General features: G+C 35.7%; 1 protein-coding gene across 7 annotated transcripts in view; it reads right to left on the bottom strand.

The window, feature by feature from the left end:
- The window catches only part of LOC108616092 (uncharacterized), an 89,759-nt gene that overhangs the window by 3,251 nt on the left and 71,421 nt on the right, over positions 1-15,087 (bottom strand). For all 7 annotated transcript variants that reach the window (XM_089469749.1, XM_089469748.1, XM_089469751.1 and 4 more), the window contains exons 7-8: positions 8,009-8,163; positions 7,664-7,943 (exon numbers count right to left, since the gene is read on the bottom strand). In XM_089469749.1, the coding sequence (XP_089325875.1) occupies positions 7,664-7,943; positions 8,009-8,163 (435 nt within the window). The remainder of the gene's footprint in view (positions 1-7,663; positions 7,944-8,008; positions 8,164-15,087) is intronic.

Genomic DNA, 15,087 nt, shown 5'->3' with positions numbered 1-15,087 from the left:
TAACTTATTTTAGATGTCGCATTTCATTCAAATTATCTTTTCGATCCTGTTTTCGCGCTCCCTCTCTCATTCTATATATTTATGACTAAAGCGCAAAACTTTTCCAATTATCTCTTGGCAGTCAGCCAATCTACCTAAAAACCAACCACACCAGCTAAACCAAAAATAGTTTACGTAACCAGCACCGACCACTGCCGCTAAGCAGATTTTCCACAATTACATTTGCGCTGTAACCGAAAAAAAAAACAGTAAGAGAAAAGAAAAAAAAAAAAAAAAAAAAAACTATATGACATAATACAACATTTTATTAACCCACACAAAGTTGGCAAATGTCAAAAGCAAACAAAAAAATAGAAAAAAAAAAAAACAGAACAGGACAGGACAGGACAAATCACCATCATCAGGAGCAGCGGGCATGCCACAATTTCATTTTCGTTTCGCAACGTTTTTTATTTGCCACATTACGACTTTTTATTCGTCCGCAGCTCAACTCAGCTCGGTTCGGCTCTGCTCTCCGTTACTTCTATTCATAATGGCGGCGAGTTACTATTTCCCCCCCCTGGCTAGCGCCACACACCTCTCGCTCTCTCACTCTCTCCCCCCCTCTCTCTCTCTCTCTCTGCCTGTCTGTCTCTCCCTCCTCTACGTGCCCATGCCGTTATTCACGTACGCGACTTCGAAAACTAAGCCTGACGTCCTGCGGCATGTCCTCATAATCCGTTAGCAGCCTAGTTCCAGTTCCAGTTATGCTGACTCAGTTGGGAGTTTATTCAGCAGAACTGCAAAAAATAAAATGAAACACACACAACTGCCACGCCCACCTCCCGCCTCGTCAGCCGCATAAAATATGCAATGCGACAGCAGTCGGACGATCAGGTCGCAGCCCCAAACACAGAGCCCCACACCCCTCCCCTCTGCTCCAGCCGCCTCGCGGGTCCGTTGTCAACTGTTTGGGGAGCAACTGCTTAGTTATGTGCATATGGCAGTCAATTGGTGTCGTGTCCTGTCGCGTGTCGAGTCCTGCTTAAGGCGTAGGCGTGCCCTTTTTTTATGACCTGTCTACTTTTTTTTTCTTTTGGAGGAGGCGGATTTTGATTTTGGTAGAGCTGACTTTTTTTTACATATTTTGTTTGTGGAAAATGCGAGGGGGAGGAGGGAGGGCGGTAGAAGAGAGGGAGAGAGAGAGTGGAGTGGACTAGTGGAATTCTGCTAAGGAGATTCACTTAAGTTCTTCAATTGGATTAACTGTAAAATACAATTCTCAATTATTAAATAAAAATTTATCTTTTCAATACTTTAATAGCATTATAGAGTTTCTTTAACTAATGAAAAATGCTAAGACATTTCAGACATAGGCATACGAATCTGAATCGAATATGCTCAATTGCCTAAATTTCAGCCCAAGTCTCCTAGGTCTACTTTATATAAGACTTCACTTTAAGCTAATATCATTTAAATGATATTATAAATACATAAAATGAAAGCAAATCTTTTTTAAGTTTTTTCATAACGTAAAGTAAGCTTATTTGAAGGTATATCTGTTAACTGACATTATATATGTATATATTATATATCATAACAAGGTAAATTTTATTTTCCTAACTTAACGTCAGACTAAAAGTCATACCGTTATTTTTACTGATCAAATATACACACATACTTTAATATTTATTATTAAAGAGCTATTGACATTTATCATAAAACTAGAAAAAATTATATAAAATATCATCATCATATCATCTGGGTCAAAGATATCATATATAATTAAGCTAACTAAATATTTAGAATATTTTAAAAAGAAAAATTTCCGATTTAGCTAATGCAAACTTCTACTTGAAAAGCATATACATATATCAAGTATAAATATGTATGGGTACACTCACACACACAAATATATATAGTTGTAGCTAAGGAAGCTTGAAGAAATTAACAGCGTAGTTAGCTGCTACGAAAAGGTAGCGCACTATGAAAAAAAATTCACAGAGTGAGAAAGAAAAAGAGAGAGAGAAAAAGTAAGAGTAGCAGATACTTAGAGCAGAGAGCCAAAAAAAAAAAAAAAAAAAGGTGCAGGAATGACATGTTACTTAAATGAGCAAGTTTGTTGGAAACAATGTCGACAGTGTCTAGACATCAGGCAGCAGCAGAAGTAGCAGCAGGAGTAGCAGGAGTAGCAGCAGGAGGAGCAGGAGTAGCAGCAACAGTTAAAGCAGCCAAGTTGAATCTTTCTCGTGTAAGTGAAGCTCTCAAGGATTGGGAACAACAACCACTACGGCAAAAGGGCCGTGTGGGCGTGCAATTGTTGTCATGGGCGTGGCAGCAACTTGAGTGAAGTTGGCAACGAGCAGTAGAAAAACAACGGCAGCAACAACAACAACAACAATCAGCATCCAGCAAAGACAAAAACTTATCGTTAAAGTACGAAAATTTGTGCAGAGCGCACGCAATTTTCTCCTTCTATGCCATTTCGTCTGCTTTGAACTTTTCCTGCTGCAACTGCAATGCTGGCCATCCGCTAACCTTACATCACTGTTGGTATTTGGGGAAAAAATATATATGCATACGTGTGTATAAGTAGGTATGCGTATGCATATAGATGCTTTAAGCGAGTAAGATGCAAATGTACCAAAGTGGAAGTGAATCTGTACCAAACTTAATTGCAAATGGAAGAATATTTTCTTTTATTATTGTTTATTTATTTATTTATTTTATTATTAGTTTCTTTTTTAATTTATTATTTTTAAGTTTCCGAATTGGGTTTTTTGTTCTATATTTATGTGGTTAACATGTAAGTATACATATATAATTTATCAAATAATTATGTATGTAATTGTATGCAAAATTTATTATTGATAAGAAATTGCATAAAATGATTTATTATGTTCAAATTATAGTCCAAATTTGGGATAAATAATTTTATGTGTGTTTTCTTCCCCCAAAAAATTCTAGAAACATACCTTTTAATATAATATAGGTGTGTTTTGAAGTATCATTTATTTTGTGATTTGATTTTATGAGTCAAGCAGATAGAAGTCAAATATTAATTTTCATTTAAATTGAATTAAAGTGTGTGTTGTAAAATATACTAAAACCTTTTTGTAGATTAAAATGTACCTATGTAAGTGATGTACCTAAAATGTTATAAAAATGTACTGAAATGAACTAAAAAGTAAAGCCTTTTTGTAGACAGTCGGAGATTCACTAGATTATAATGTACCTAAAATTATACTAACATTCACTGAAACGAACTAAAATGTACCAAAGTAGAAATAAATGTACCTAAATGATGTTAAATGTACTCAAAATAATGCTCAAACAATTCCATTGAAAAGGTGTACTCTACTGCCTCAGAGTGTACCAAAGTCATATCCCAATGTGTCCAATAAATGCAATTTTACTTATTTTTTTCTAACCAATTTTAAATGTACCGTATCAAAATAGTCCCAACTGAATTCAAGTGTCTCGAAATGATCCCAATTGTACCCACAAAATGTACTCAATAAAAGCAGAGCACCGTACACACACACACAGATGCTTATCCCTGTCTCTCACTCTCTCTCTCGCTCTCTCCTCACATCCGCTGCAGTTGGGTGTATTGCGTTTTGTGCACTGTAATCACGAAATCGTGTCGCCCACTTTTGAACTCTTAATGGCAATCGGTGTAAACGTGCGCTCAAGTTTTCCGGGCTTAGTAGTTGTGCTCGTTTTGTAGGTGGACATAAATATTTATCTTTTGGCAAAAACTTGTTTGATATTTTACTTCAGTTTTTCCCTCTCCACGTGTGTGTGTGTGTGTGTATATGTGTGTATATATATGTGTGTGTGTGCCTGAGTGTGTGTTTGTGTTTCTGCGTCTGATGTTGGCCATGCACACAGAGTTTTCTTTGCAGTTTTGTCAGCCAAAACTTGGCAATGTTTTGCAACATTCTGTGCATAAATTATAAGCTTGCAACATGGTCAAATGCACAGAAATCGTTGCAGTTACTCTGACAACTCTGACGGCGATGTTTGCAGCAATATATTATGCTACAGCAGATCAGAGCAAATTCCCATAACAGATTTACAGAGAGAAACGTTGCTTTCTTTTGATTTTTTATTATTACTAAACGTGCAGAGGTAATTGGAAGTATTAAGAGATGCCTTTGGATACGATTTTTTTTTTAATGATAATGGCAGAAGTTTCTATATATTTCATAAATATTTATTATGAATTTTATGCTATAAAATACTAGGACATAAGTAGTTATATATTTCTGCATTTAGTTAATTGTAAAATTCAAGAATTGCGAGCAAGATAGAGAAAGTAAACTGCTTCCAGAACTTGCAGTAAATCACTCATTTAAGTCGTGCATGAACAAGCGAATTAAGTTAAAGTTTAGTGTGTTGAATTTACAGAAAGAGAGAGAGAGAAAAGAGAGTGTAGTACCTCCTAAGTAGTAGTAGTGGAAGATTTATGACAAGCTGTGTGTATGTGTGGCTTTGTATTCTGATATACGAACGATCATTTTGGGTATGGGAATGAGTGAAAGAGAGAGAGAGAGCGATAGAGCGTGTACTGCCTTCATAGCAGTAGCAATGGAAAGCTTATGCCAAAGTGTACGTGTGTGTGAGATTTGCATGCTATGTGTACATTATGTTTACGATCGCAACCGTCTATGGTATGGGAATGAGTGAAATTAAGAGGGAGAGAGTGAGAGAGGTTACTACTGCGAACACTCAAACTAAATGTGAGCGTGGCTGTCTGTGTGTGTATGGTTGGGCATGTGTATGGGTGAATATGTGCGTTGGGTCATGGAAGTTTCGGATGGATGGAGTGAGAGACAGAGAGAGAGAGAGAGAGAGAGATAGTGATAGTGTAGTACTTCCTAGTACTACTACTAGCTGTGAATGTGTGGGCTTGTGTCCTCATACACGGGCGATCATCTTGGGTATGGGAATGAGTGAGAAAGAGAGAGATAGATAAAGAGAGAGGGAGAGAGAGAGAGAGAGAGAGAGAGAGAGAGAGAGAGTATGGGTGTGTGTATGGGTGTGTATATGCGGTAGGGGATCAAGTGGAATGGAATGAGAGAGAGAGAGAGTGACTATGTGTGGGCTGCATCTTGAGAGAGTACTAGTTGTACGATGTGTGTATATGTAGGTACATTACTGAGGATGCTGCCAGAGCAGAGTCAGTCTGAAAGTAGATCTTGTGTAGACAGGTTGTAGGGCAGAGCTTGGCTGCTGCTGGCACTCGATATATAATAGTGTAAAGAAAATAGCAGCTAGTTTCCCATAAATATTTATGTATAATTTTCTGCTATAAATATATATTTGATGGACAGTTTCTACATCACACATAGGTCGAAATTTCCTTTTACTATTTAATCGAAATATATTTTGCAATTTTCGTTTCCAATTAAAAATAAATATGCTTCAACAACTTCTTCTTCAGATCAGAGCTTAGTGCAGAGATAACTTTTAATTACTTAAAAATAACTGAGAACACAAATGCATATGCCCTCTGCTCAGTGCCCCTTGCCAATTGAGCAACGTCCCGCTGTTTACTGCTCAGCCCTTCGATGGCATTCAATTTACGAGAAAACGGAGCGAGCCATCAGTGTCCTCGAAATGTCAGAGTTGCAAAACTTTGCCATCGTCTTGGCGACTGCCCCAGCCAGATCTTCTTCAGGCCGGGCGGCTGCTGCCAGGAGTCGAAATGAAGCCCGCAAAACCGCAGCACAATAAAATATTTCCCTATCCGGGCAGTGCAGAGGGCGCCAAGCAGATTCAGTTGAATGCAAACTCAGAATGCACGGACCAATGCGACACTTGCACAAAAGTTCCGAGCATTCAGGATCCAGACACAAACAACGGCCCGACGACGCCGACGACGCAGGGATAAAGAAAGTATGTGACTCTGGGCGTAACACAAAGTAAAAAAAAATATATATATATACTATACTATATATACGTACATATATAAAGAACAACTTCAACTCGACACGTTAAATTAAAATGTCACATAAATCTTTGCGGCAAATTTCATTAAAATACGCTTACAGCATAGAGCGTAGCGCCAACATGAATTGCAGACTGCAGAACGGAGAGGGGGTGGGGAGAGGGGAGAGGAGTTCGGCCCCGCCTTCATGAAACATTCGCATACGCCCACAAAGCCACAAAACTTTGCACTTTAAGTGAAATGTCGACGACGACGTTGGATTTTTGAATGGAAGCCATTCGGACAATGCCCCCATTGGAGTGCGGGGGGCATTTGCAATAAACTCAACTTTTGTCGGGTGAACTGAAAAACAAGAGCTGGCGAAATTGATACGAGAGACGCCAGTTAACTAAATAAGAGCTTGCCGAAGTATTTCAACTATGAATATTTTGAAAAATTATTAAATACTTGTCGAGTTTCGTGGGCAAAAGTATTAAGAAGAGGATACTCTGAAGAGGAGTTTAGCTAAAGGGGGAGGGGGGTTCTTATCTTGAAAGAGTATATGAATTTTACACAAATTATGACTAGTTAGATCTGTGTAAAATAAAAGAAAAAGTGAAGTTCATATTGATTGATCTAATAGTAAACGGAAATATGTAAACTTTCATTTGCCATTAGAATGTTAATAAATTTTAAAGTGAAATATAAAAAAAAAAAAAAAAAAACAAAAATAAATAAATAAATATTTAAATAAAATATAATAAAATAAAATAAAGTTAATAAATATAAAAAAAAATTTAAACAAAGTACTTTTAATGCACATATATATATGTATTGAACTTAGATTTTTTGTTATTAATTTTATATTTTTTAAGTTGCCACTAAAGGTAACAGTAAGTGATGTACATATATATATATATAATATATATATATATATATATAATATATATATAATATACATATTAAAAAAATATTAAATAAATAAAAAATAAATCAATAAATAAAAAAATAAATTTATTAAAAATGTCATTTGAGCTATTTTTAATCATACAGATTTATCTTAATATTTTTTTGTAATATCAACTTCATTGATATTATTATTTTTATGACAGTGACTGAAGCGGGCTTCATTTGTTATTTATAAATAAAAAAAAAAAAAAATTACCTGTACCCTATTATTATACCATATATATGTATATGTAAAATTAAAGAAAAAAACTGAATGCTGTTTATAAAATTATAAAATTAATAATTTATAGTCTCTTCTAATTAACCCTTAAAAAAGAAACAAAAAAAAACTTTTACTTTACAGAGCCTCTATAAAAATATATACAATACGCCACTCCAAATTTATGCAATAATTTATAATTATACTCATATAATATATATATGTAATTTTGGTATTTTGTAAATTATTTAAAGAATTTTTTTTTTTTGCAGCTTATCATCCTCGACTTAAGGAAAGGTATATGCTTGATTCATGTGAACAGATATTAATATGCTTAATATTTTAAGCAAAAGGTGAATTTCTTTGGATTTTTTAATATGTTGCCACAATTTTTAATAGAAATATAAATAAACCAAACCCATTTTAGAGCCACTTTAAAGGCCGCAGCTCACCTATTATTACCTTAGTATCATCAGTAATATTATCGCGCTCAAATTGTACCTATTTATATGCTCTAACCCACCCCAGAATTAGAGCTGATGCAACAGTTAACAATCAGGTATGCGTCATATGATGCTCACCTGGGAAAGTAGAGTCGCACAATTTCGCCGGGATGGCCTTTGATGTGATAGCTGCAGGAGGTGTTGGGTGGATACCAGTGGGCGATGCTCAGGAATATGCCCTCGCTGGCGCTGCTGTCCTTCAGCGAATCGGAGCTGAGCAGCCAGTCGCAGACGCCGTGCTTAATGCCCGCCGTCTCCACATGCCCTGGCCAGTTGCCAACATTGAAATGAAAGCCCGTATTGAGCAGCGGCCCCGCCGGCGACGTAACAAACTCCACGTACATGTATTGTGAGGTGCCTGCGGTTGGGAATCGCAACTCTGGTTAGCTACGGAGCCATCGGCAGTGCCGGCATTGTGCTTACCAATAATGCTGAATGGAAACTTGCCCAGGCCGCAGAATTTGCCTATCAGCGGCGAGTGCTCATCGCGGCCATCATAAACGGCCAACCAATCGTAGGGGCAGTGCTCGTTGCCAGATCCAATCGGCCTTATAGGGCAGGTCATCACGTTCTCACATCTGCAACGAGAGCAAAATTATTTCAATTCACCATTTGTCACTCGCAGCCATTCACAGCTCATTCAAACACTCGAGCATTCGAACACAGCGCACAGAATTATGCTTTGATTCATCAAACGGCTCGATTGCAGGCGGCACGTTAATGAAACTCTGTTTTTAATCGCAGCACAAAGCAGAAATTGCAATTAGTGCGGGCTTTATGCTGGCCGGCAGTGATCGACTGGGAGATACCTTGTTGTTAAATTAATTCATTTATTTATTATTGTTGAATTTATTTTTAGTATTTTGTTAGTTTAATTTTATTGAATTTATTATTATATTTTTTTGCATTTTGTTAAATCTGTAAATTGATATTTGTTAATTTTAATTTATTCTAACCTTATTAATTCAAACCAAATTTTTCCATTTTCTTAAATTTATTAATATTATATTTATGTTTAGCATTTTGTGAAATTTATTAAATTATATTTATTAATTTACGTAGTAATTATTAAACTACATTTATAAATAATAAATTTATTTTTGACATTTTGTTAAATTTATTAAATTATATTTCTTCATTTTTGTATTAATTATTATTATTCATTTCTAATTTGGTTAAATTTATTAAAATAAATTTATTAATACTAAATTCAACTTAAGCATTTTGTTAAATTTATTAAATTATATTTACATTAATTATTTTTTTTTTCAATTTGTATTTTAAGTAATATTCAATTTTTTAATTTTGTTAAATTTATTAAATTAAATGTATTATTCTTACATTTATTATATTCAGTTTATTAATTTTTAAATTTTATTAAGTTAATTTTATGTATCATTTATTTATATTTTTATTTATTTATGATAGATTATAATTAATATAAAATTAAGAATGACTTAAGTATTAAGCATTTATTAATTTGATTTTAATTGCATATTTGGTAATATTTCAAACGCTAATCCATTAAAAATATAAATATATTTATTTACTTATTAAATATTACAATAAATATAAAATTAAATCAAACTTCAAAATTAAGCCCTGGCAACTGCGGCTCATTAATATTTATTTTTGTCTGCTTAAATCGAAGAAAATTTAATTTAAGGGTTTCGATGTCATATAGCTATAACCATGGTCATGGCTAGAAGGATGCAGCTCGTTGCCTAGATCAAGCACATCTTTAGGCTACGTTGCCAAGCACGGCTCCTGCTGCCTTCTGGGTTACATAGCCTAGCATCGATATCGATTATACAATGAAAATCCATTTTAATTGGGTTCACAGTGTAGAGCAATAGAAACAGCTGAAAAGTTGCCCCACTGAGGTGAAGGTGAGGCCGGACAGGTAAGCCAGGTGGGAGCTGCTCCAAGGTACTAAATCTAATTAAATATACTCACACATTCATTTCTCTATGCTCTCAAATATATTTCTATGTATCTTATAGATATATATATATATATGTTCTTCTCGGTTAACGCCCCCTTTTGACTACGCCTATGGCGCTGACATTCATTTCTAAATCGTCTGTTTTTAAAGCTTTTTTGCCAACTTTAACTTGGGGCGCACGCTGCTCTCTGTTTACCTTCTCTGCTTTATCTATTTTGTTTTTCTTTTCGACTTGACTCCGAGTTTGGCCTAGACAAAGTGACCTTTGTGCAGCGATTCGCTCTGGCTAGGCCATTGATGAGGTCTGAAACCCGGATGCTCTTTTGCCAGCCATTTGTTAGCAATACAATTTGTGAGAAGGTGGAGAATTTCATGCCGATTCAAAAGGCAAACGAAATGCCTTTCACCTGACGCTCGTGCCTCCCCACTCCCACTCCCACTCCCTATCTGTGTATGTGTGTGTGTTTTTGTGAACTTTCTAATTGAAAGCTAACTTTGGCAATTACGTACTGGCCTTTAATCAAATGCGGGCCGACAATTGGCAGCCGTAGCGTAGAGGCGAGTCCGTCCGTGAGTCCGTCTGCCGTGTGATTTGAAAGTGCAACAAAAATGCCAATTTAATTGACATTTTATTGAGCCTTTGACTGTCGTTGGCAAACTTTGAAGAAGAAGCAGCGCCAGTAGAACTTTTTGCTGGCCGTAAAAAGTTTTTGGGATCTATCTATTCCTACAGTGTCTGTCTGCCTGTCTGTCTGTCTGTCTGGCCTGTACGTTTCTATTAGCCGGACAGTTTTGTTTCTCGTTTCACTCAATTTAATCACTTTGTCAGCCAAAGTTGCGCCTTCGCCGCTTTCAGCTGTGTCTGGCGCAAACCTAATCTAACTTATTGATAATAAATGCGTAGGGCAAAAAGTTGATTATATATACGTTATACGTTATACAATATACTATATATATATAATTTTCTTTTGGCCCGACGAAAGTTTTGCCGGCCAACAGACATATCAAAAATAACTGACTGGTAATAATTTCGGCATATTAAAAAACTTTTTTCTCGATGACTTTTGCATTTATTTCGCCCCGAAAAAGGAAAAAAGTTTTACTAAAAGTTTGCCTCGTGTATGTGTGTGTGTTTATTTGTAAGTTTGTGCTGGGCTTTTGTGGAGAAGAAACTGCTACGTTGGCAAAATGTTTTCGATGTTTGCAGCGCAGAAATTAGAAAAATTGTTTCGCAAAACTCGGCTGGCAAACGAGCCTCGGCATCGAAATAAACTGAACTGATTTATAAAGGAGCCAAAGGCAGAAGTTGCCCCAGCGCTGACTTGGCATAACCACATGCTTATACAAATACAGACGCACTCACACACACACACACACAGAGAGATGTGGTCAGGTCATTGCTATCGAACCTGCTTATCGTGTGTGGAACTTTGAGTGTTTTATGAACTGGATTTGATGGAGCTTTGTGTAATGGCTTAGATGGATTACGCTGATTGTTTGTAAACAGAATGGCTACACACACACACACACAGACACACATATACGCACATACATAATTAAGCTATGCATCTATAGTCGCATTACAATAATATTTGATTGAACTCATTGCACAAATGGCCTAAGCCAATGTGTGCATAAACAAATTTGGAAATCATAAAGTGGATAAAGAGTGGATAAAAGCCTTGGCTGCCCTCAGTAGATGGTTCTGCTTGTAGCTGCTCTTAAAGTGGGAAGCCAGTGGAAATTTAAGAAAACTAACTTATGATTTCTTATAATAATAATTAATAATAATAATAATTAAGGCAATACTATATCTTGTATGAGAAAATTACGCCGTAGAGGCTCAAAGCAATTATTTAAGAGATTTTATATTCAAATGGTATTGTTAAGAAAACTACATGAACAAAATAAATGTTTTATCATCGTCAACTTGCAAAAAAAATTGTTTTTCTTTTATTTTAAAAGAAAAAAAAAATTAACAAATAAAAATTATTTGAAAAAAAAAAAAAAAAAATTAATAAATAAAAAACACAAACCCTGAACAAATTTTTATTGGAACGTGTTATAAAACCTGCCTTCAGAATCTGCTACAGAACATTGAAGATCTTAGGGAAAGCCAAAACTGAAATTTGATTATTAAATCTTCAACTCTCACTTTAGCTTATTTCAAGTACTTCAAATTTATTTAAGCAACTTTCTGCTGATTTTCATAAATCTTTAAAAAAAAACCTCTGAAAATAATGATAGATGTCAAAGACTTGCAAACTGAGCTCAGTCAGTAGAGTTCCTGGTAAGGTCCTATCGAATACCCAGGACAACAAGCATGCTTAGGGTTTAGTTTACGTTGACTAAATGTTTGAGGAATTTAGGACAAGCAGCGAGCCAATGCAAACAGTGACCCGAGTCAAACAACATTAATGGAATTTCGGCACTGAGAAGCCTTTCGATTAACTCGATGCGAGAGAGTCGGCGATTAGCTCGTTTTGTTTGAGTAATCCTTTTCGGCGTACCCCAGCCCCCGTACGGCTGGCCGGGTCTGTCTTAACTTGGACTTGCAAATTAATACGCACTTAAAGCGGATTCCCAACTAGTCCGGCAGCACCCACAGCCACACCCACACACACATCCATACCCATCAAGTAGGAGACCCAAAAGTTGCCAACTCACTCAGCTCCGGCGCTGTCAAAGTTGGCGCTCGTCTCTGGCGAGGACTTTACAGTCGCTCAAAAGGTAAATATTCAAATTGAATCTATAAAAATAAATTGAATGCTGCTTATCTAATTTCAGCTGGGCGGCGCCCGACTTGGCCCGTTTTGGCTCGACTTGGCCCGACTTGATGTGCACGTGCGACTCCTGCCAGCAGCAGCAGAAGATGTGAGAGTGCGCGACTCTCTCTCAAATATGCTGACTTGGCTGGCATTTGCACTCGAAACAGCTTCGACTTGCTTAGAGCCACTTCTGCTGGCCATTTGCAAATGGCCCTGGCACATGGGTCTTCGCCATTCGCATATCGTTAACAGTGAAGCCCGATGATAATGCACAAATGCCTGGCGATGTTTAATGATTGGCCGTCGCCTCTGTCAAGGGCAAATGGAAATTGTGTTTTACTGCCAGCCCAGGTAAGCTAAAGGGCTGAAGGGTTGTGGGACTGAAGGTCCGTGGGGGTTGGGCCACATCAAATATTTAAGCTCTGATTTAAGCCCCAGCACGCACAGCTGCCATTTTGGCATGTGTCCCCACTGAGCTGCTAATATTCCCAGACGATGCTCGGTTCCAGGGCATGCTTAAAGCTTAAAGTCAACTTTTTGCTTCAATGTTTCTTCAATCAAGTTTTCTTTAGTAACTGCTTGACTCTTTCTAGCAGCTCAAATTAAAATACCTCCATCAATCCGCAAGCCCAAACTTACGCCCTTCATCTCCAGTCGCAGCTTAAAATGAGCTGAGTACCTGTTCAACGGCATAAATTCATAATTATTCCCTGGGATATATCTCTGGGGAAGGCCTTGAAATCGCGCACGATTGCAAATGCGCTGAGGCCTGCGCGAATTAAGTGGACAACGTAGCTGCCATAATGACTCAATCGACACTCGACTCGAGTGCTGCAGGCGCCAGCCGCCAGCCGGCAGCTGATGTATTGGCTTAAACAGTTGGCCAGCTGACGAGGGCCCCGACTGAGGTCAAGTGACGCATATGACTATTGACATTTGGCTGAAGACCGAGGCTCGGGGCGGAAAAAACGGTTTATGGTTGCCAGAGTGAAAAGAAAACATAAAAATATACATATATACATAATAAATATTGATTATGTGGAGATAAAACAAATATAGAAGAGAAAGAAAAAATAAAAAGGGTCTATTATGAGAAGAAAATATTTATTTAAAAATATAAATAAATATAAATATAAATAAATATATAAGTTTTATGGCTGCCCTTTTATAATATTTTTATATTTTATACATACATATATTTTTTTTTAATAAAATAAATATAATAAATAAATGAATTTATTTTATGTATATTTTTATATTATTGATAAAAAAAAATTAAAATTTTAAAAAATATTATTTTATTATTAATCACTAAAAATAATTTTGAAAAATATATTTTGAAAAGTTGGATGTTGATGTATATAAGGATGCTGTGAACCCATTAAAGACTTCGTAGAGCCATAAAAAATTCATGGCTGTCTTAAAAATCAACCCCTTCTATTATCTTCTACTTGATTTTATCCTCTTACTTTAGCTTTAAAATATTGAATATTTGCAAGTTTCTTGTTTATCGTAAATCAACTCGTAAAAAGTCAAAAGTTTTTTATGCCGCAAAGTGATGGAACTTTTAGGATAACACCATTTCTACTTGAATTTGGGCTTTAAAAGAAAGATGAAAATGAAGACAATGAAGAGGAAGGAAAATCAAATTGAAGTCCCAAACTTTAAAGACCTAGATTGAAAGACAGCATAAGAAAACTTTATTCATATAACTCTTAAAGATTTAGTTAGATTGTATGTAAAAATATTTATAGTATAAAATAGAAATTAGTTTTTATAGCTACCAAAGCATTTCCTTATATATTTCCCTACACCCTCCTTCCACATTGAATTTGGAATATCTCTTGGTGTAGCAAAGCTCGCTAAGATCTCAGGTTAAAATCCCCATTTAGACAGCAAGCGTTGCCGTTGCTTTCGCATCAATAATAGAAAATCGTCAAATGGATGTTTTAAGCTCCGCAACGAATCCCAAAAAATCACTCAGAGTGTAATCCTTTAGCCAATTTGAATGCAGACAGACAAAGTGCAGGCGAGTGCTGAAAAGGCGAGCAGGAGCAGGCAGCAGGCGGCAGGAGGTGGGCAAAAGGTACTAATGGGTTGGGTATGGATCTAGGATTGGGGAATTCGGGTCTGTGACATGTCGCCAACGATTTCCACGGAATTGGTGCCAATTTTTGCCGAGCGCTCTGTCAAATTGTCATTGTCAGCATGCCAAATGCATTACTACAACAACAACAGCAGCAGCAGCAGCAGCAGTAGAGGCTCCTACAACAACAAGTGCAAAAGCAGAATACACGTAATGTTGACTGCTAGCCAATGGCAGAAAAAAAGATGGAGTCAAAGAAGGGAAAGACGGGCCTAAACAACTGTCTAATACCTTAGGATTTGTCGAGAATTTAGTTATGTAGTTATAGGCAAATACTGCTAAAAAACGGACAACGACATTGTTTTATATATATACATATATGACACTGTTCACATAATATTTTATAAAAATTGTTATACATTATTTACATTTAATTAAAACAGAAATATATTTTATTTTTGTTTTAAAGTTATAAAAAATTAAATTATATATTTTAAATAGGTATATAATACATAAAAATGTGTATTTTTTAAGTTTATTTTTATTTATTTAATATATTTTTATAAACTCATAGATTCAAAATTTTGTATTAAATTTATATTTTATTTTAATACACATAAATTTCTTAATTTTTTTATTTTTTTTTTTTTTTATATATAAATATAATATTTTTATAAATTTATAAATATTTTTATATATTTGT

Source organism: Drosophila arizonae, chromosome 5 (assembly GCF_054131065.1).
Source record: "Drosophila arizonae isolate 15081-1271.41 chromosome 5, UAZ_ARI_1.0, whole genome shotgun sequence".
In the NCBI taxonomy this organism is placed as follows: Eukaryota; Metazoa; Arthropoda; class Insecta; order Diptera; family Drosophilidae; genus Drosophila; species Drosophila arizonae.
This window is presented reverse-complemented; position numbering and strand designations above follow the sequence as displayed.